This window comes from Salminus brasiliensis, chromosome 20 (genome assembly GCF_030463535.1).
Source record: "Salminus brasiliensis chromosome 20, fSalBra1.hap2, whole genome shotgun sequence".
NCBI lineage: Eukaryota > Metazoa > Chordata > Actinopteri > Characiformes > Bryconidae > Salminus > Salminus brasiliensis.
This window is the reverse complement of record NC_132897.1, coordinates 5,446,834-5,469,959: the sequence shown is the minus strand read 5'-3', so window position 1 is coordinate 5,469,959 and position 23,126 is coordinate 5,446,834. Positions and strand designations below refer to the sequence as shown.

General features: G+C 43.7%; 1 protein-coding gene across 2 annotated transcripts in view; it reads left to right on the top strand.

The window, feature by feature from the left end:
- nf2a (NF2, moesin-ezrin-radixin like (MERLIN) tumor suppressor a) overlaps positions 1-22,320 on the top strand; it is a 58,482-nt gene extending 36,162 nt beyond the window's left edge. For both annotated transcript variants that reach the window (XM_072664503.1, XM_072664502.1), the window contains exons 15-18: positions 1,095-1,200; positions 6,349-6,467; positions 7,116-7,275; positions 20,292-22,320. In XM_072664503.1, coding sequence (XP_072520604.1) covers positions 1,095-1,200; positions 6,349-6,467; positions 7,116-7,275; positions 20,292-20,342 — 436 coding nt within the window. In that variant the 3' untranslated portion in view covers positions 20,343-22,320. The remainder of the gene's footprint in view (positions 1-1,094; positions 1,201-6,348; positions 6,468-7,115; positions 7,276-20,291) is intronic.
- Positions 22,321-23,126: the final 806 nt, after the last annotated feature.

Genomic DNA, 23,126 nt, shown 5'->3' with positions numbered 1-23,126 from the left:
ATTCAGCTAATTTAGTATCGTTTGTATCAGATTGGCGCATCCCTAGTGCAAACTACACCCCTGTATCATCACTCTTGCAGTGTCGAGTAGACTTACTAATGGAATTTCTGACTGTGTATGATGGTTCTCTTGTAAAAATGATCAGAAATACCCTATGCCCAAATCTTTTGTCCATATAGTTGTTGAATAGCTTAAATCAATAGCACCATCCATATTAAAGCCTGTTTTTTTTGCCTGTACTTTTTAAAATAGCTCAATTTGTATTCACAGTGTTCAAATTACCTAAGCAAGTTGGGTTGAGAAGCTTAAAAAGGGGAATTCTGTTTCATTTATCAGAAATCTGCATGATTGAATAGTTAAGATGTAAACAAAGGTGGTCAGAGTGCATAAATGTAGCCATTTTATTTATCTAATTTAATAATAATAATAATAATAATAGTAAAATAGGCCACCAATAATGGGTCGCAAGTTCGAATCCCAAGCCGTGCCACTTTGCCATTAGCGGCCGGAGTCTGAGAGAGTGCAATAGGCCAATGGGTAGATGGCGTTCTCTTTCCTCATCACTCCTCCTCCTTACCCTCCTAGTGTCCGGAAGCATTGATGGTGCTTCAGTAAATCCGTCAATAAATAATTATTTCACAAAAAAAAAAAAAAAAACTCACATTGTACCCCTCGGTCATGAATGGTTTTAGATTTTAAATCTTAAAATGTGTTTTTAATGCAAAAGTTTCTTGTGAAATAAAGTCTCTGTCCTCAGGCAGCGTATTCATGACCATTTAAGGGACCATAGGGGGTTTGTTTACATTTTTGCTTTTTAACTTTGCAGGAATTTTGAAAAACCTGCAGAAGTTGTAAGATATATGTTCATTTGTCCCATTACTGCTTTGAACTACACACCTCCCGCCTCTCTGGTGTTTGAGGGCGGTGGTGAGGGCAGACTCCACACCGAGCAAGCTGTTGGCCTTGCTTCTAATCTGAAAGCACTTCTGTGGTTTATTTTACAATGCCTAAAGCTCAGAACGTCAGGTTCCAGGTCAGTCAGAGAAGGCCTCTCGTGCCCACGGCAGGTGACTCATGATTCTGTCTCCCCACAGAGCCAAAGAAGCAGATCAGCTGAAGCAGGATCTGCAGGAGGCCCGGGAATCGGAGCGCAGAGCCAAACACAAGCTGTTGGAGATCACCAGCAAATCGCCCTACTCGGTACGCACCTCTTCCCCAACACAGCGGGGCCACTGGCAGCATGCCCTGCCACTACGCTCTCTCTGACGTACGTTAGCCATGATGCCAAAGGGCTGTCGCTCTCATTTGCCACAGCTTCTGAGGGTTCTTTGTCCTGCCCAAGCGAATAATGCTGGTTTTGGTCCTGTGTCGCTTGATTGCTTTTCATGTTAGCCTCATTCTCCCGGTCAGTCTAGTATTTGGATCGTAAGAACAGACTACAGGTCGTCAGGGCGGTTTTAAAGGTTTCAGAAATATGGTAATACGCATTTCTGGACGTAATGTAAATCAGGTAGTTGATCTTTTCATTGTGTGAGGATTTCATGATGAACGGACCAATAGAAATGCTCCAAATTGACTTGGAATACAACCCTGAGACATTCTGGACTGATTTTTAAAATGACTGTTTAATATCTTATAATCCAGTCTGATCTCCTCCCTGACCAATCCGCTCCCAGCTCTGCAGTCTAATCACTATCTGTGTGTGGACTGATGGTTGTTGGTGGTCTACTGGTGTGTAATAACTGGTTTATAGTGGGTGAATGTGCTGTGTGTGATTGGGGTTTCTATAGCGTGTGTTTAAAACAGAGAAAGGCCAGCGGTTCTCCGGTTCTCCCGCTGGTAAAGCGGAGAGTTTTATAAAGGTCAGATATTATGGTCTGTTTTCAGGTTCCACTGTAAAATAGCTCCACACTGCAGAACCTCAACTCCTTTAGCTACCTTCTAAGAACGTAAGAAGTCAAACTGCTGCCGGCTGGGCTGTAATGTCAGTGAATGGCGCTGTGAGGACACCAGATGGCGCTCTGAACACGGTGGTTAAAGCAAAGAAACTTAGCTGGATTTGGGCCAAAATAGCTGAGACCGGATCCTTTGAGATATGCGTGCAACAGCACAGAGCCACTGGATTGGGTCGGGTCAGGACTCTAGTTTTGTGTGAAGTACAAAAAATAAAAATGGAATGATCAGTAATACAATGTGGAACAAACAAATATAATAAAAATAAAGAAAGAAAATGTTTAAAAAGTATAGAAAATATAATAATATAATATTAGAAATAACTGTATAAAGTGTTTTAATCTAATTATACCCTTTTCTGTATTAAAATGTATTAAATATTTTTGCTATTTCTAATTAGTTTATATATATATATTATTTATATATTTATTGTTTATATTTTTATTTAAGCACATTTGCCAACACACCTAATTTAACTAAAGGCCTGTTACAGTATAGTGTGTTTGTGTGTGTGTGTGTGTGTGTGTGTGTGTGTGTGTGTGTGTGGTGGCGGGGGTGGGGGGGGGGGCGGTCTTCAGACTCTTTGAAGATAAGTTCCTTTTATTAATCAGTTTTTTATTACAAATTAAAGCACTTTATTCAGTTCATCAGGCCTCGAGGAGCATCTGAATGGATGAATCAGGTGGATTTGATTAGCGCTGCAATTAAACTCTGCAGGAGGATCACCAGGAGCTAGAATCATTAGCGCTCAGTTAGTTGGACACGGATGCGGCTGCATACATTTACTTAAACCTTCCTGTTTTACTATCCATTGCATTCGGTGCTTCATGAATTCTCTGCCTAGGTTTGGTGATTTTAGGAGGACCTACACTACTGTACGATACTGTGCATTTATTCAATCTCCAGTCAGAACAGATGTTAAGTTAGAAGCTCTTATGAGAAGATTAGAGGATGCTCCACTAGCACGAGGAAAGGGAAATGTCAAAAGGAAAAAAGCTGAAAGATTAAAAGATATGTGGGATGGGGCGGATTGGGACCCATATTAATCGTGCAAGAGCTGGTGGACCACCAAAACTGCCCCATCACACAAACGGCCCTTAAAGCTTTCAGCTTTCATCTTTGAGAGACAGGAGGAACTCAAGCTCCACACTTGCTTCAGATCTGAAAACATCCACTAATGTTTTTGTCCATCCTTCCACTGTGGGAAGACCCCTCAAGCCTGTGGGACTGAAAGGATGTGGAGCTGATCAAGATGAAGCTCTTTCTGAGAAAAGCAAACGGACCAAGAAGAGAAAGCTGAACTTCAGAAGCTGCTGCTGCTGTTCTCAGAACAAAGTCCAGACCTCGACATTTCCGAATGTGTTTGGGATGGCTGCACATTGCTGCACTAAAAGGGAATCTTCTGAAAAGAATGGGAGCTGTGATGTTAACATGTGGCAAAAAAGATCGGATTTGGGCCACTTTTACTTGGTGAACGTAGCCTTGGACCGAAGCAGTTTTATACCCCTATTTTTAGGGGTGGAACGGTACACAAGTCAGGGTTCACACTGTGGTTTGGACCTCACCGCTCAGTATAAGACAGCTGTGCAAGTTAGTTTTTCCATCTAGTGCCATATAGCGCCCCCACAAGATAGATAATACAGCCTGTAGTGTGCAGGTTCCACGATTTCATGACTTAAAGCCAGAATTTGGGTGAAATACTTCAATTAATTTCAGTCATTTCAAATCTGAAGGTGAGAACAGTGAGCGAGAAAGAGTAAAGTGAGAGGAAAAACCAGCGTCTGAGCCTCTTGCGCGCTCTCTCGCTCTCTCTCTCTCTGGTTGGTGTGGCGCAACAGATAACCCCACTGACTGCCAGTGAGCTACCACACCATGTGGGAGACTGGGGTTCGATTCCCGGTCTGGGCGGCTATGCTGCTCTACACCAATAAGAGTCCTTGGGCAAGACTCCTAACACTACATTGGCCCACCTCTGTAATACGAGTAACCTTGTAAGTCACTCTGGATAAGAGCGTCAGCTAAATGCTGTGAATGTACAATGTAAATGTCTCTCTCTTGTGTGTAGAGAAGATAAAAAGGAAGAAGGTTTTTTTAGGGGGGGGGCAAGCAAGACTACAGTTACCATACCAACTGCAGCTCGTGCTTGTGAAATTATCGTATTTACGCTAATAATGTGTACTGTGTATTCTCCATGCTACTGTGTGCACAGAACTGTGACCCCCATACGGTGATGGTTCGAAATAAATACACGTACCTATTAGTTTTGTTCTCCACTTGAAAGTTGTATGATGATGTAGCGGACAGTGGAACAGTGGCTGATTTCTAACTGTTCTGAGATCTTTTTAAAGCCCTTCTCAGACACAACCTTCTTTCTGAAGGCCTCAGAGAGCTCTTTGGATCTGGCCATGATGGTGGTGATCACTCACCTCAACCATCAAGAGCAGACCAGACTAAACAAACTTCTGAGATTTAAATAAGACAGGCTCCTCCAGAATAATCCTCTCCAACCATGTTTCTGAATCTTTGTCTGTATTCGAAGCGTCATCTGTGTTTAAACTTGTTTTCCTCAGCAGTGGCAGTAAAATCTCTGAAAAGTCTGCTGACGTTCCTCTTCTGCTTCCATCTGAGCCCTCCGTGAAACACTCAGTGATTTTAGCCTTTAGCAAGTTACTCCATTGATCCCCCTGCCTTATCAGTATTGAGTCGACTAGATAAGCAGAAGAGAGGAGGAGGAGGGGGGCTGTTCCAGACTGAGCTGATGGCAGTCCTGCAGGTCCCGCCGCCGCCGCATGCAACTGCCAATTCCTGCTCTTTAGAATCGGATTACAGCTGGGATCAAAATGTCCGGCCATTGTGAGCAGAAGCGCGAGTTGGGAAGTTGTCGCTGTATCAGTCGGCGCCGCTGAATATGAATATCAACCGGGGTCAAATACACACTGCGGTGGAGAGCCCTTCTTCTCTTGCTGTCTGCATATAATAAAAACCTGAGTGAACGGCGCTGCGCTGGTGTGATCTCCTAAGCCTGGGATTTGAATAATAGGAGCATGAAAATGAATGAGAGTTTCTGCTTTTCTGTTTTTTTATTTTTTCACCTCTGTGTAAATGCTATTAAAGAGAAAATGTAAATGTGACTACCAGGAGACGGCACCTCGGCGCTATTACTCTTAAGCTGATGGTTATTAGTCTGGGCATTTGGAAGCTCCCTTCTGCACCAGTCTATCTTAAGTCACAGGCATCTAATCATCAGGTTTGCAGAACCGAGGCGAGTCAGAGTCTGAGGTGTCGGGCAGCCAGATTATTAATTAACACATTAAAACTCTGCCACAAGTTTGACCATTTTATCCAGGTTATGTATCGAGACGTTCCACTTCATGAATGTGGGTGTTGTATTAGTCAGAGGTGTAGTGGATCACAAAATTCACCAAAAAACTAAACAAATCGGATCAGTAAATAAGACTAAAACGAGGCAAATGTGAGACCGTCATTTTAGATTTCAGTTTGGAAGAATTTTGTGTTGCTGCTTAATTTGTATTAGTGAGGTTTGACACTGTTTTGGTTTGTTTGTATTAATGACTTTTATTTTGACGCAGCCTTATGGCTTAATTTGTGTTAATGACTTTTTGACACTTCTGTTTGTCAAAATAAAAGTCCCTAATACAAAGGAACAGTCTTTTTGTGTATTAGCACTTATTTGTATTAGCATCTGCTGGAAGATCGTCTGCTGAGGTCCCCTCTACCTGCGTCAGACCAGCTGCCACCCACCAGTCTGACCAGCAGGCCCCCCACCCACCACCACCCTTACCAGACCAGTGGCACACCCTCCTACCACTGCTACCTGTTTAATGACCATGTTAAAACTTAAATGGACTCTTAACCATCTGCACCATGATTAATATATTATGATTATTTGATGATTTATCAACAATTATAATAATTAATAAATAGTTCTGATCAGAGGAGGATGGGTCGGGTCTTCCTTGTGAGACTTGGTTCCTCCCAAGGTTTCTTCCTCCAGCTCTGAAAGGGTTTTTCCTTGCCACTGTCGGCGTTGGCTGCTCACTGGGGGTGTTGGATCCTTTGTCTTCTTACGTTATTTCTTTTTGTCTCTGTCTTTTACTAATGACTAATTATAAAAAGCTGCTTTGTGACGACAACAGTTGTAAAAAGCTATGCTAATAAATCTGACTTGACATTTTCAGTTTGAAAGTTTATGTTACTGTTTTGTTTATATTAGTGACTTTTATTTTAACAAGGTCTATTTAGTGTGTGTTAGGTGTTCCGAACCTTAGACTCAGACTTCTTTCAATCAGTGTGTGTGTGTGTGTGTGAAAGAGAGACAGTGTGTAGTTTATATATTCATCTCTCTCTCTCTCTCTCTCTCTCTCTCTCTCTCAGGCCACTCCACTCTCCCCGAGCACTCTTCCTCCTGACCTCAGCTTCAGCACAGAGAACCTGAGCTTTGACTTCAAAGACACGGACATGAAACGCCTGTCTATGGAGATTGAGAAGGAGAAGTGAGTAGACTCGAGTGTGTGTGTGTGTGTGTGTGTGTGTGTGTGTGTGTGTGTGTGTGTGTGTGTATGTGTGTGTGTGTGTGTGTGTGTGTATGTGTGTGTGTATGTGTGTGTGTATGTGTGTGTGTGTGTGTGTGTGTGTGTGTGTGTGTGTGTGTGTGTGAGTGAGAGAGAGAGAGAGAGAGAGAGAATGAAACCTGCTCTGCTCTTCATCACACTAAAAGCTTAGGCTGACTGAGACGTCCTGAGATCCACCAGATCATTCCCACTCCAGGCTAGAACTCCTGGAACTTTGCTGGAGCTGGACAAGACCTCTCTCCAGAACTGCGTTACTCGTATTGGTGTAAAATCCTGTAGCATTACTCATACTACCGCCTCAGCCCACATGCTTCTTTTCCCTCAGATGCTGCTTCAGTACCTCTCAGCTTGTCCAAAAGCGTGGCCTGTTTTTTTTTTTTTACAGCAGTGGTGTAAAAGTGAATTACACTCCACACCTGTAGGGGGAGCCCAGGAGCAGATAGCTTCTGTGAGAGCAGCATGCTGTGTGAGAGCAGCTGGGTTTCATACCAACTGGGCTTTCATTCTGTGATGCTCTGTGTGTGTGTGTGTGTGTGTGTGTGTGTGTGTGTGTGTGTGTGTGTTTGTCAGGGTGGAGTACATGGAGAAGAGCAAGCACCTCCAAGAACAGCTGAACGAGTTGAAGACTGAGATCGAGTCTCTGAAGCTGAAGGAGCGAGAGACTCCTCTGGACATCCTGCATAACGAGAACACAGAGAGAGGAACCAGCAAGCAGAGCAACTTCAAAAAGGTCAGTTTTTGGTTCTTCAGGGGCTGCCACCAGGGTCACTGGTACGAATCCTTGCTTGCCATCAGCAGCCGGAGTTAGAGGGAGCACAATTGGCCTTACTCTCTCAGAGGTGGGATGATGGCCCGTCCTCCCCACATCTCTCCTAGTGTGTTGTTGGTCATTTGACCTATACGGACCGTTTTTTGCTTCAGATACCGCTGTTGTTAAGTTGTAGTTAACCCTGAGTGTTACTAAGTCTAGTAGACTAAAATTAGCTAACTTTAGCCAGCATTTCTATGATTATAGCAAGAGCCATGACGAACAAAGCTAGCAATAACTAAATAATGAAAAAAAATGTTTCTAAAGTATTTTACTGGTTTAGTAAGTATTTTTACCCAGTAATCAGTGTGCCATCGTACTCTTACAATTACAACAATTACATCTGCTAGATGGAGCAGATGACTAAAACCTGTGTTGTATTAAATGGATAAAACCTCATGGAGGAAGCAGAGTAACGGCTCATCGCCGCTAACCGGATACACTCACTCAGCTCAGTACAGTGCGTTTCAGAACCCAGCAGAGATAACAAATACCACTAACCCCACTAACCTCACTAAACACCAGCAGCCAGTGCAGACCACATTTAACTGCCACCAGAAGATCAAGCCATCCAAAGTGATGGAGTTTTTCAGAGCTGGATAAGCAGCCCTTCTCAGTTGTTTTCACTCTGAGCTCCGCAGTGCAGTTCTGCACAGGAATTCACGGCTCAGCTTGGTGCTCTACGATGGATTCCAAAGAGTAAAGTACGCTTCATCTCAAGAGACACTGCACAGAGCATTACACAAGCCCTGGAAATGATAATAATGTGGCATCCAACCCAGCCCTCACGCTGTATCGACAATTGGCGATTGGTGTCGCCCCCAAAAATAATGATCGGCCCATCTCCAATTTTCGCATTTATGGCAGAGCATATGTAACTACTAAGTTAGTACTTTTAAAATATCACCAAGGGATGAATGAATAAGATGGTGATGGCTACAAGTTGGCGGATCTCTTTGTCTGTGTTTTCTGCTATTCTGAGATCGGTGCTGAACTCTCTGTGCTGAGCATTTTAATTCTTTGTGGTTTTTATTACAGCAAATGTTGCAGAACCTTCACACTTCAGAGTTTTTCTCTTCTCTTCACAATCCAGAGAGAGGGGGAAAGCAGGGGACCGTGACTACAGTGATTTCATTTGTAGTGAACAGGAGTCTCTTGAGTTGCTGTAGTAGATGAGAGAAAAATGGGAGATCCTCTCTGTGGATAGAAACCGAAGTCTTTGGAGGTATCAGCAAATTAGGCGTGAACCCAGTCGTGTGGGTGCATATTTGTTTTGGTCATATTAGAATTCCCTGCTTGAGCTCCGATAGAAAGGTCCAATTAAATGGAAGGAATTGCACCTGGGTTCCAAAACTCAGGAGTTACTTCAGCTACACACTTTATATTTTCAGTTGTTTTTTACGTACAGAGAACAGTGCTGAAGATGTTGACCGATTTTACAGAAATGCTTTTGATTCACTGGGATTTGTTTCTTCAAAACTATACTGAGCACTGGGTATAAGACCATCTCCATGAATGTTAAGTGTCATAATTGTCATGCAGATTAGCAATTATATATATTTAGAAAATTTTATATATATGAGAGAGAGAGAGAGAGAGACACTTTATTAGGAACACTGCAGTAATGTTAGGTAGAGCCTCGCTTTTCTTAAAAAGAGACTCTTCATGGAATGGATTCCCCAGGATTTTGGAAATGTTCCTTTGAGATTCTGGTCCAGGTCTGGGCCGTGATTGCGTCCTGCAATTCCTGTTGATTCTTCAGGTGCACCTTCATGCTGTGTAATGCCTTATGAGTTTTATGAATCTGGCCCTGTAGGTTTAAAATTACAGTCAGCTTCTGTGTTCTGTTAAAACCACTGGGACCACTGGTAGACCACTGCTGACCATTCTCAGCATTGTAACGTTGAGGTATGAGTGGGTTTTTTTGTTGTTGTTTGTTTTATGTACACCCTGTACACTTACTGGCCAGTTTATTGGAAACTCCTACCTCGACGGTGGGCCCGTTCGACTGTAGCCTCTGTATCGTTTGATGATGCACAGTTTGTTCACCTGGAGTATCGTCTAGCTCATTGGCGGTCAGTGTTTGACCACGAGTGCTGTTGTCTGGGTGTTGTCTTGGTTGGTGGACTGTTCCCAACTCAGTTCTGATGCCACAGCTTATATTTTGCTCTGCAGTTAATAACTGTAAACCTACAAAGAGCCTAGATACGGGAGCAGATCAGATCACAAGGTTGTGGGTTCCATGCCCAGGTCTTCCCCCGCCCAGGTCTTCCCCCATGCCCCGTCCTTGAGGAAGGCCTTCAGTCCTCTCTGCGCCAGTACATTATTACATTAGGCTCGTCGTTTGGTAAAATGTGGGGATGTCCCGATCTGATCCAGTGGGTCGGGATCAGGGCCAATGCAGGCATGTTTTAATAGCTATTTTAATCCCTAGTCCAGTTCAGAGTCTATTTTAACCACTGAAGATCCCATTCAGAACCGAGTGGAGGCTAACACTAATGCTAATACGCACAAGCTATAGAAACCCCAATCACACACAGAACATTCAACCACTATAAACCAGTTAGACCAACACCAGTAGACCAACAACCACAGATACCAGTTCAGGATGTGTACCACTACACACACACACAGGTGTGATTAGACAAGTGATTAGACTGCAGTGTTGTAAAGGAGCTGGGAGCTGATTGGACAGGGAGATAAGATATTAAGAAAGATACTAAACACTAATAAAACAGTAATTAACTAAATCAGTCAGTCCAGAATGTCTGATTATAGAAACTAATGCTGAAAATAAAGGGATTTTACTGATCAGACTAATCAGCAGCTCATCTGATCTAAACTGTGGGGCTGGATTATTAACATTATTACAAGGCTCGGATCAGTACTAGCTGATACTCAGCATTAAGAGATTCGGATCAGATCAGGGGGCAAAATGACTTAATCAGAACATCCCTGGCAACCCAATCAGTGTGTGTTTTTCACCACAGATTTATGCAGAACCTACTTTTCCCAGTATTTTATGGAAAATGTTCTCATCAGAGTCACTCTTTCGGTTGAATACGTTTCATTTACAATTTCAATCCATTAACTTTTAGCTGGAGGCGTTTTTTCTGTAACCACTTTCTCGTTATTGCTTTTTTATTAGAGACCAAACATATTCTCAACAAATATATGATGATTATTTTCTGTAGAGTGGAACATGTTTCCCTGAGATGCACTTTCAAGCATAAGAAACCAGCCTGTGTTCCCAGTACAGCCTTTGTATCCATCTGTGTCTTCCGCCAGGAATGGATTTTCTCCAGTTTTGTTATATATGTTATATATGTCAAGTACATACATATTACAACATGCCCACAGATGATTTTGGGCCTAGACTACACAATTTGGCAAGAATACTGAATTTTTCACTGGTTCTAGCTCCAAACTGCTGCCATGCCACAAACGGCATATGTACGTTTATACCTGGTGTATACGTTACCTCTACAGCCAAGGTTTTATGACCGCTCATACATAAATGTAATGACGGTAATTATCTCAATGGCGCATTTCAAGGCCTTGGATGTTTAAGGCTCATTTACGCTCAACGCTAAATACAGACACAGAAACTTATCAGCCCCATCAGCAGTGCTGAATGTATGAATACAGTGGTGTGAGTAAGGACAGACCATAAACCAGCGACAGGGTGTTGGATTCCCAAGGCTAATCGAAGCCTAGGAGCAACAAAGACTATCCCTTCTGGTCCTACTGTGGCACAAGTCTTGGACCTTTTTAATGGTGATTATGGGAGAACTGCCCATGCTAACACCTGTCCGCCATTTAAAGTACCTACAATGGACACACAAGCTTCAGAACTGGTCTTTTCTCGATGGAATGTTACCTGGATGTTGTCAATGTAAATTTTATTTGTTGGTATAATGTGTTTACCTTGTCCGTAAAAAATGGGCGTCCTTTCAACTACAGTAGAAATGGGCGGAGCTACACAGAATATGTATGTATGTATGTATGTAAAGTGTATATACAATCTCTATGGCGATTATACAGCGAACTCTGCAAAATCTTTTAGAAATCTTTGTTACACAGCAGTCTTACATGGGGGAGCTAATCACTGACACAGCTGCACAAAATGAGTTATCGCCAAGAAGGCACACTATTTATTTTTTAGACAGTGGTGTGGATTTGTGATGTATTATTCAGAAGTAATTAAGATGTGGAGTCTGCGTGAGTGAACAGTGGCGATCAGCGGAGCCGGAGCCGGTGCGGGTAGACTGTTATCATTAGCGAATCATCATTCAGAATCACACAGCAGGTAAGGATGCGCTGCTAGAAATCTCCGTAATTATCTCCCATATGGATCAGACCGTTCCAGAGATCGTTCTGGCGGTTACTATTGCAGTCCAGCACTCAGTGTTTGCAGGGTGTGCATGCAAAAAGCATTACCCATCAGGCCGTGGTGGCTTAGAGTGGTTAGAGTGCAGAGTTATCGATCACTCATGTCCACTAAGCAGCCTTGTGGACCTCATGGGTTCAATACATAAATTCATGTCCATTAAGCTGCACTGAACTAGGCAATAAAAGCTCAGTGGTTGTCACCGGGGTTATCACAGGGTTGTGGGTTCGATACCCAGCTCCACTAAGCTGTCACAGTTGGCCCTTGAGCTCAACTCTGCTCCTAGCTTGCTAATCTGGGATATTCAAAAAAAGAATTTTAGGGCAGCGTGAGCTCTGTTGTTAGCTCTGGGATGTTAGGTTGTGAGTTCAATGCCCACGTCTGCTGAGCAGAGGCCCATTGAGCAAGGATCATATCCCTTACTGCATTGAGCGAAGGACCTTGCTCAAGTTGCCTTGAGACAGTGGTAGTAGTAATTTAGGACAGTGGTAGCTTAGTTTTTATCACAGGGATGTGGGATCGTTTCCCAACTCCACTAAGCTGTCGTTAAGGGCCCTTGAGCAAGACTTTTACTTGTCTCTGCTCCAGTCTTTCCAAGCTGGGGTATGCAAAGACAGCATTTTAGGGCACTGGCAGCTCTGTGGTTAAAGTGCTTGGTTACTGGGTCGTGAGTTCAATGCCCATGTCCACTTAAGACACTGTTAGGCCCTTGAGCCCTTAATCCTGGGCAAACAGAGCAGTTTAGGGCGGTAGTAGCTGAGTGGTTATCACAGGGGTTACTTCAGGGTTGTGGGTTCGATACCCAGCTTCACTGTTGGGCCACTTGAGCACTTGAGGCCCTTAATCCTCTTTGCTCCATGGTCTACAAGCTGGAGTGGGCAAAGAGCACAGTTTAGGGCACTGGCAGGTTAGTGGTTGTAAGAAGAATAATCACAGGGTGGTTGTGGGTTTGATATACCCGGCTTCACTAAGATGCCACTGTTGGGCCCTAAAGCAAGGTCCTAATCCTCTGTGCTACGAGCGCTACCACAGGGGCTACCACAGGGGCTACCACAGGGGCTACCACAGGGGCTGTCACAGGGTTGTGGGTTTGATACCCATGTCCTCCAAGCAGCCACTTTTAGCTCCTCTGTATGTCCCAGCTTAGAAAGCTTTGAGCAAAGAGAGAAGTTCTGGGTTCTATATCCGGCTCCACTAAGCTGCCTCTGTATCCCAGGGGTGCTGTAGAATAGATGACCCTGTGCCCTGATCCCAGTTTTCTAAGATGAAATACATGAAGAGAAGCATTTTAATAGAAGCTCTTTATTTGTTGTTGCACTCATTAATAAGAGTCCTTCAGTCTGCTACTTCTTTTCCCATAGAATTGGTTGTATAAAATATTTCATTACCTGTGGAGTGATAAACAAATTAAAACCTTGTATCTTCCTCCTCTTAATTTGAAAGGTTTAATCAGAATATACCTAGCGCTAGATTAGAGTGCTCTTTTCAGCCGTGGAGCCCTTTCCTTCGCTTAGTCTGAGGGTGTGAAATGTCCTCGTTAGAGCTACACTAATTGATTTCTGTCTCGTGATTACTCGTTGGGTTTGAGGGGGTCTCCTGTGTGCGCTCGGAGAGTCTGCTTTGGTGTGATTGTCTAATTGGACTTAGCTGGAGAGAGAAAGACTGTGCGCCTAGGGAGGGAAGGCTGCCTCTGCGGCTTTAGAGCCCAAAATGAAATCCTCTCAAATCCTCTCGTCCCTCTGACAGCTGTTGTTTTCCTGACCTGTGTTTTTGCCATCATCCACACTCTGTTTTGGGAGCACCCCCTATGGCACTGAATGCACCTTTCGGCTTCTTCAGAGAGTCTCTCATTTACTTGCTTAATGGAAGCTACTGTGAATCAGAAGATCAGAAGTGGTCATCTAGGTCATCTTCTTGGTACTAAAATTGTTTTTGTTTTGGGGGGTTAAAAATGTTGTTCGAGGGTATTTTGGTGGGTTCCGTGTGGCTCAGCGGTCTAATGCCCTGCCAATACGGCCTCAGGGTTGTGAGTTCGAACCCTGAGCCATGCCGCTCATCTAGGGTCGTCTAGGGTCGACTCTTAGGTACTGAGGTTTTTTTGTTTTTTGACAGATGAAAATGTTAGAAGGTATTTTGGGGGGCTACATGTGGCTCAGCGGTCTAATGCACTGCCAATACGTCCTCAGGGTTGTGAGTTCGAACCCTGAGCCATCCCGCCTTGCCATCAGTGGCTTCTATTGGTTGTGTTTTTTTTGTTTGTTTGTTTTTTTTGACAGGTTAAAATGTTAGAAGGTATTTTGGGGGGGCAGCATGTGGCTCAGCGGTCTAATGCGTTGCTACTGCGGCCTGGGGGTCGTGGGTTTGAATCCTGAGCCATGTCGCTTTGCCATCAGCGCCCAGAGTCGGAGAGAGCACAATTAGCCATGCTCTCCCTCGGTGGGTAGATGACACGCTCTCCTTTCATCACTCATGAAGCAATGAAGAGCTAGGGACCTGATGCTTTCCTTTGAGCATGTCTGCATCGCTGGCATTGACAGCAATTGGAAAAGAGGTGGTGGCTGGCTTTGCATGGTTTCGCATCTGCCAGAGGCAATGTTGGGTCCTTACCCTCCCAGTACCATATCTGCAGCAAAGGGCTTTTTGAGAAATACCCTAAAGAACCAGGTTGGTAAAAGGGATATCTGTGTGAGGAATCTTCCAAAGGTAAACTGTTTAGTCTGGTCTGCTCTTAATGGTTGAAGTGAGTGGTGAAGAAGATCACCATGGCCAGATCCAAAGAGCTCTCTGATGCCTTCAAAAAGAAGGTTGTAGAAGCAGAGGAGTCTTGGAAGGGGGTTTGATCTCAGAAGATCTCAAAACAGTTAGAAATCAGCTGTTCCACCGTCCACTACATCATTTACAAGTGGAGAACACAACTGCCCGCCTGGCCAGATCAGACCAAGTTCTGCTCAACAACCGACCTCAAGATGTGTAAAGACGTCTCCAACAATCCTAGAATGTCGTCATGGGACCTAAAGGGTAAACTAAGGATATATTAGGGCATCATCTAAACCCTTCTGCTGTTCAGGAGTTCAGTAACTATGTCATATCAGATTGACCCGTCAGTCAAACCTAAACAAACATCTATCCGATGACGATACAATTTGTGAAGATCCAAGCTCATGTCCAAGCACTGGCTCTCTTTATAGAGTCCCTGGCCTGAGTTGGTCCAGGCAGGTGGTGCCTTGGGCCCCAGGGCAGCGTGACAGGGACTGCTGCCTTTTCAGGTCGGCCTGTTAGGATGATTAATGACTGTGAAGTGTTCTCTCCCCTGCTCGCTAATACTTCCTGCTGCTAACTGTAGCCTGGGGACGAGTGCTGCAGAGAAAGACTACCAGTGAGCTGCCATGAGCTGCAATAGGCAGAGGGAACTCAGCTGCTGGGATCGGAACAGGTCATCTTTCCGGCCCCAGAGCCTGGTGTTATGTCGGCATGTTGAAATACCCACAACTAGGACTGCAACAGTTGGAGAGTTGTGAAAAAATGACGACACCGATGTTTTTGTTCTTGATGCGCTATTCACTTTAAGACCCCTTAACTTTAGGGCTGGTGGTGGTGTATGATTCTTATATAGTAACTGATTTGGGGTGCTTGATGGTGGTGGTGTGTAGTACTTGGTACTTAATTTAGTACCCAATTGAGTATTAAATTGTGTAATTACAGTGGATTACTATGTAAATGAAATAATCTTTGAATCGTTTGTGTAAGCTAATGCTCTAATTACAAGCTAACATTTTAGCATGAGTTAATATTGTATGTTCTAAGCATGTGGTAATGTTATAGGCCTAGACTAATGTCCCAACTGTGAGGTAACAGTCTAGCCCAAAGCTAACAGTCTAACTGAGATGTAACATGCTAGGTCAAAAGCTAAGACTCCAACCACAAGGTAACTGTTGAAGCCCCGAGCTAACCCTCTAACCATGAGGGAATGTTTGTTTTAGCCCAAAGCTAACATGCTAGCTGTAAAGCTAACACTTCAACCACAAGGTAACTGTTGAAGCCCCGAGCTAACCCTCTAACCATGAGGGAACATTTGTTTTAGCCCAAAGCTAACATGCTAGCTATAAAGCGAACACTCCAACCACAAGATAACTGCTGAAGCCCTAAGTCAACCCTGTATTCGTGAGGTAATGTTCTAGCCCAAAGCTAACATGCTAGCTGTAAAGCTAACACTTCAACCACAAGGTAACTGTTGAAGCCCCGAGCTAACCCTCTAACCATGAGGGAACATTTGTTTTAGCCCAAAGCTAACATGCTAGCTATAAAGCGAACACTCCAACCACAAGATAACTGCTGAAGCCCTAAGTCAACCCTGTATTCGTGAGGTAATGTTCTAGCCCAAAGCTAACATGCTAGCTATAAACCACAAGGTAACTGTTGAAGCCCTGAGCTAACCTTCTAACCCTTATGGGGAAAGTTTTGCCCAAAGCTAACATGCTAGCTCTAAAGCTAACACTCCAACCACAAGGTAACCGTTGAAGCCCTGAGCTAACCCTTGAACCATGAGGGAACGTTTGTTTAAGCCCAAAGCTAACATGCTAGCTGTAAAGCTAACACTTCAACCACAAGGTAACTGTTGAAGCCCCGAGCTAACCTTCTAACCGTGAGGGAGCGTTTTAGCCCAAAGCTAACATGCTAGCTCTAAAGTGAACGCTCCAAGCACAAGATAACTGCTGAAGCCCTAAGTCAACCGTGCACTCGTGAGGTAACGTTCTAGCCCAAAGCTAACATGCTAGCTCTAAAGCTAACACTTCAACTACAAGGTAACTGTTGAAGCCCCAAGCTAACCTTCTAACTGTGAGGGAATGTTCTAGCCCAAAGCTAACATGCTAGCTATAAAGCTAACACTCCAACCACAAGGTAACTGTTGAAGCCCTGAGCTAACCCTCTAACTGTGAGGGAATGTTTTAGCCCAAAGCTAACATGCTAGCTCCAAAGCTAACACTTCAACCACAAGGTAACTGTTGAAGCCCTGAGCTAACCCTTGAACCATGAAGGAACGTTTGTTTTAGCCCAAAGCTAACATGCTAGCTGTAAAGCTAACACTCCAACCATGATGTAGTCCTAAGCGTCCTCATCTTCTCCACTTTGTTGAATGACTTGCTGGATGTCGGTTTGTTGAATCCGGAGGCTTGTTTCGAGGTACGCGATACGTAGAGATGTTACATCATTATTGTCTGTCTCTGTCTGTCTGTCTGTCTGTCTGTCTGTCTGCCCTGTCTGTCTGTCTGTCTGCCCTGTCTGTCTTTATCGATTTATCTAATGCACTATAGTCTTCAGAGCTGCTCTCACCTGGATACTTCCCTCATACTCCATTATTCCGGAGTGTGTGATTGGGGGGGGGGGGGGGGGGGGTACAGCGTGTGTTTTTTTTTTTTTTTTTTTTTTTTTTTTTTTTTTTTTTATCCCTGTCATCTCCGTCTCGTCTTGTTTTGTTTACTCTGCCTGTCCGTCTCGTCACCGGCCGCGGGTTCGGAGAGAGATGCGCGGCGGCTGATCAAAGGCAGCGCAGCACACGGATAAATCCATGAGAATTAGGCAAACAGATTGATACACACACGCGCACTCTCACAGCTGTCAATCACGGCCTTATTGTTGCTCCACATAAAATAAATGTTACATAAGACAGTGGGGGTCTATCCTGTCAGCTGGGTTTTATGAATCAGGGGATATTTATGGTTGATAATTCATTAGTTCAGTGTAAATTAATGATGGGAGAATGTGCTGAATGGCAGACTGCCGGTGGTGGATGTTCCTGCCTGTTGTTCAGTGATGCTGTGTTTTGTATAGTGAATACAGGGCTGTAATTAGTGATTACATTTGTAATTGAGTAATTTATCTACTCGTTCTTATGATGATTAATAGATCACTGTTTAAAAAAAAGATGAAACAGGTGGTCCAGTGGACTATGGCGCGGTCACCATGATCAGACGGTCGGTGGTTCGAATCCTAGCCATCGGCAGCCGAGGCCCAGAAAGAGCATAATTGGCTTTACAAGGTTACTGGTATTACAGAGGTGGGCCAATGTAGTTTTAGGAGTCTTGCCCAAGGACTCTTATTGGTGTAGCGCAGCACAGTCACCCAGACCAGGAATCGAACCCCAGTCTCCAACATGGTGTGGTAGCTCAGTGGCAGGTAGTGGTGTTAGCTGTTGTGCCACAGGGTGGGTAGATGGTGAGTTGACTTCACTGTGGTGCCAGACATCGCTGGCGTCTGCAGGCTGGTGCGTACGCTAGGGCTAGGTATGTGGCGCTGGTATGTGCACTGAACTAAAAAATGAGCATCGGAGCGGCGTGTGCTAGTCCACCTTCACTGGTGGTCCACATAGTGGCACCCTCGCTTGTGGTGGGGGCATCATCTGCGCTTGAAGGGGTGATTAAGGCCAAATCAGGCCATTGCAGTATTGATTACAGAGCATTTGTTTAACTTCACTCAACCTAGTTTAGTCTAAAATTCTCTTAACCCTCATTTTTCACTTCTGCGTCGTCTTAGTTTGGTCAACAATCCATACTGAGCTGAGCCTCAAAACAAAAACCAGTAAATGAGCTGCAACTGAAACTGATTCAATACTGTGTAAGAGGTGTAGTCTGTGTCTTGCCTGAATCTTAAAGCATGGAAGGGCTCTTGGTACAGATCTGCAAGTACAGAGGGGCTGGTGATTTCTTGGCTTTGTAGGCCAGTGTCAGGACAGTAGCTACAGAAAGCCGGTGAAGAGAACACGCTGCAGAGGAGTTTTAGCATTAGCGTTAGTGTTCTGGATTAATTGCAGGAGCCTCATGGTGCGCGTAGGAAGACCGGCCAGAAGGGAGGTGCAGTAGTCAAGTCTTGAAATGGCAAGAACCTGAACGAGCACCTGGCTGTCTCTTTCCATAAACGTCCACTTCGTTGAATTTCCAGCACAACACCCCTCTCCCCCTTTTTTTGTTGCCTAGCTCAATAGGATTTCTGGGTATGCAGATGCATTTCTGAAAAATAAACGCTGCAACTGTGGGAATTCTTTGCTCCTGAACACAATCCAGCATAAATTGACATGTTTAGGGGTTTTGTTCTCGTAGTCATTCAGGGAGCTGGAAGCTGGAGCTGTCTGTAAAACCGTCTGGTGTAAGTTGGGAATTGTAAGCCTGGAAATAATTAACCTTTTGAGGAACGTGTTTAGTTTTAATTCCAGTGCTTGTGTTTATCCTCATTACACGCACTGAGGTGTAGCTCATCTTCAGGAGAATGTTGAAGGGATTTATTTGAAGGAATTGAATGAAGGTTTCTCTTTGCAATAAAAGGGTTTCAGTGTTTTGGGACAGTCTGGCTGCGTCCCGGTTGCATCCTAATTACTAAAACCAACTAGTTTTTGAGTGTGTAGTGTGTAACGAAGAATAAGGAGTCCAGATTGAGTCTAGTCAAATATTCCACTCTGCGAATTTTGGAACCAGTCGGTTTTTGAGTGTGGTTATGATTGACACCATTGTCCCACAATGCAAGGGAGGAGCTACTCACCTCTGGGGGGAAAAACTAGGGAGGAAAAATGGCGGATAGCGATGCAAGTGCATTTGAGACGGTGGCGGGAGAACTTGCAGTGACGTATGTTGGCATAGCAACGCTTCATCACTTCCTGTTAGTAGAAAACGGCTTGGTAGTGTGCTAACCTGCCAAACCCACACTACTAAGATTAGTATATAGTCTATACCTTATAGTGTAAGGGTACTATGCACAATTGGGACACAGCCTCTGTTAAGATAGCAATGCCTTCATCCACATGTATGGATACGATTAGTCATGTGTCGACTGGGCCCAGTCTGGCGACAGTAACCAAGAATACCCAGCCAGTCATGGGGATTTGAACCCACAACCTACCAGTTGTGCTAGCTCTTTCATCAAATGTGCAGAGAGGCTGGGAGACCCACTTAGTCTGAAGACGAATGGCTTATAAACACTAGTGTTTTTGCTACTGTTGCCCTCTGTTTGCTGGTTTAAGAACACGACAGTTACAATGTACACTGTATGGACAAAAGTATTGGGACACCTGCCCGTTCATTATTTCTTTTTTTGAAAGGAATGGTATTTTTATCAATAAATAGAGTATCCAGGCTTGTTGGGGTAATTGTCTCTGCGGTCCAGGGAAGAAGGCTTTCCCCCCCCACACTAGGTTTTGGAGGTGCATTGCTGTATGAATTTGATGGCATTCACTGACATAAGTGTTGGTAATCAAAGGAATTTGAATGATCCCCAACCCACCTTATCCCCGACTCCCCAGCTCATCCCAAATGGCTAGCCCCCTCTAGCCCACCCCTGGCATTAGGCAGCATGGTGCCAATAGGTTCATGTTCATCTGCTCCAGAGAGTCCTATTCTGTTGGCAGTACTTTTGTGTGTGTAGCTAAAGGGATTCGTTAGAAGGGTGTCCACAAATATTTGGACGCATAGTGTATCTGTTGTGCTACTTGCTCAGTCAGCTGTGATGTTGCTGAAGTGTGTGATTTTCAATTAATGTGCATTTCTTTGTTTTCTCTCCACAGCTCACACTGCAGAGCACCAAGTCAAGAGTGGCCTTCTTCGAGGAGCTATAGCCGCCCAAAAGAGTGTGTGTAAGGTGTGAGTGTGTGTGTGTGTGTTGGTCACAAACTTTTTTTTTTATTATTATTATTATTAAGAGTTTGTTTGTGTATCAATTCTGGGGTGTGTTTGTGTTTATATGTTGCAGTTTGGAAAGATTCTGGAAAAAAGTCTTATCGTGTGTGTGTGTGTGTGTGTGTGTGTGTGTGTGTGCGTGTGTGAGAAATAGTGGCAATAAAGTGACTTAGTCTTCTTTTTGAATCACATTCCTGGTCAACACTGACCATTAAACTGGGCGCACCACACCACTAATGCCCTTAAAATAAAGGTGCTTCAAGTGGTTCCTGTAAGCGGTGCCATAGAAGAACCACTTTCGGTTCCATAAGGTCCATAAGTAAAGGTTCTTTAGACCTCACCCTTAGGTTCTCGCACTCTGTCCCACACATCTCTATTACAAGCATTTGGTTCTCCATGCAACCAGGAGTGGTTCTTCTATGGAATTCATTATTATGGAGCAAGTAAACACTGTGACCATTATGAAGGAATACTGATGCTGCTTTCCACACTACCCTGCATTCCCTGTACCGTTTTCCACTAAAGACTGTTGTTTGTTTGTTTGTTTGTTTGTTTGTTTTTTGGGTGAAGTGTGCTGGTTTATCTACAGCCGCCTCCTTTGGGGTCTATATTAAAGCTTTGGGTTTCTGTAACTGGTGACTTTTCGGTCTAGCCATTATTTATGGTTTATCCAGGATGATTTTTTTTTTTTATGGGAGAAACTTTGCATACTGGGGGAGAAATGAAGAGCTTATAAGGCTACCAAAGCCTCATTCAGGATATTCCTACAAATTGTACTTTCTGTTTGGGGTATATTAGGATGCAGTAGATCCAAAACCACTGTTAAAGGTTTTGGGGAATGGTTTGAAAGGAAGGGCAGATCTTTGTGGATTTGATTTCCATTGTACAGCTTTAGGATTTGTCATTATTTAACCAGCATCTTTAGCAGGGGTGGGCAGTATGTCCTTATTTTATCCTTACAGTGGCATTATAACGTTTTTCTGAGCATATTATGTATTATTGTAATTCCTTAAAGACTGATCAACTGCAGGTTTTATTACAAAGAGGCCTGATTAAGTGAAGGTAGTTCAGTGCTGTATGAGATGATAAATAAGGCACTGTATTTTGTTGTTTGTTTGTTTGTGTTTGTTTTTCTCCCCCCGCATCAAGGATTGGGAGTAGGGATGTCCTGATCCAGTAATTGTACCATCAATACGATCAAAGTGCCTTAACGCTTAGTATCTTCTAGTACTGATCCAACGTGATTCTTGGGTTTCTGTAAACACCAACTATAAATATCGTCTCCTCACGCTTGATGAGCAGCAGTTAGACAATAGGGCCGGTCTAGAGCTGTGAAATAACACTACATAAATGCATAGAAACACAGTTCAGAGTAAATGTAATTTTCCATTTTGTCATGTACGCAGACATGTACATGGCTTCAGAGCTCTAGAGTGGTGCAACTGTCATAAAACTGATCATAAGTTTTAATCCCATTAATTCCACAGTCCTCCATGGTCAGAAGTAGGTCATAGTAGGTGATTGGGAGAAGTTATAACATGCAGTAACAAACTGAGGGGGATGAGCAGCAGACTCAACATCTTATTAATGGTTTTAGTAACAGTTTGTGTAGCATGACATGCTGGATTGTATTTAGATTGGAGAACGATTTCTGTTTACCAGACAATGTTCCCATTGTATTGTGATTACTGTCCCCTTTATCACAATACTATATTTTCACCGAATCGCCCACCCCTGCTGGCTGCTGCAGGTCATATGTGCACACACTAGGTCATGTAGCATTAGTGTAAGAAGGCTGAAGCCTGGGGCCTGGTTTGGGCTTAGAAAACCTTTGGGATTATGAAGTTTTTTGAAGTTTTGTTTCTGTTGTTTTTTGAAGACGTTTACATTGTTTGAAATGCTACACAATAATGCTTTGGAGAGTTTATATATATATATATATATATATATATATATATATATATATATATATATATATATATAATTGGAGCTGTTTGACTTGAGCAATAAATGAGTTTCAATCTGTTAAATCTGCTCCATATTCATTTGTGCTGGTCTATGATAAATCGCTAATACATAAATATGCATTAGAGTCACTAGTTATGCATGTCTGTATCTTCCACTGAATGCAATATCAGAGTGAGTCTGACGACTCCAGCAGGTCTAACAGCCTAATTAAAAGGAGAAAGCCAGAAGGTAACACAGACACGGGAGCACTCTGAAACACTAGCGTCCATCTGCTCCACCGTCCACAAACCTTGTGAACCGAGTAATCGTGTGCTAGCAGCGAGACGACAGCTCCAGCATCTCCGTATACTACAATTCCCTGTGTCCGCGAACCCCTGGACCTGCAACCTTTATCTAAGGGGAAACATTAAATACCAAAATCTAAACTAAACAGATGAGTTTTTCAGCCTAGATTTAAGGAATTGCGACTGTGTCCGAGTCTCGAACATTATCTGGAAGCAGTACAGGGGGGGATTGTAAACTACGAGTCAAAAGTGGTAGAGCACCCCTGATATTTCCAGTAGTCCACTGGCAGTGCTGCATGGCCCAGGCAGGCCTTCTTTTCTTGTTTTGCCATCTTAGCTACAAGTTTTTTACTGCCACTCTAAGCTGTAACTGAGATTGGTCCAGCGTCTGAGGTCATGTGAACAGCCTTTTACAGACCTCTTTAGTTTCCTGCAATTTCCAAGAGTCTTCTGATGCTGAAGGGAAACTGT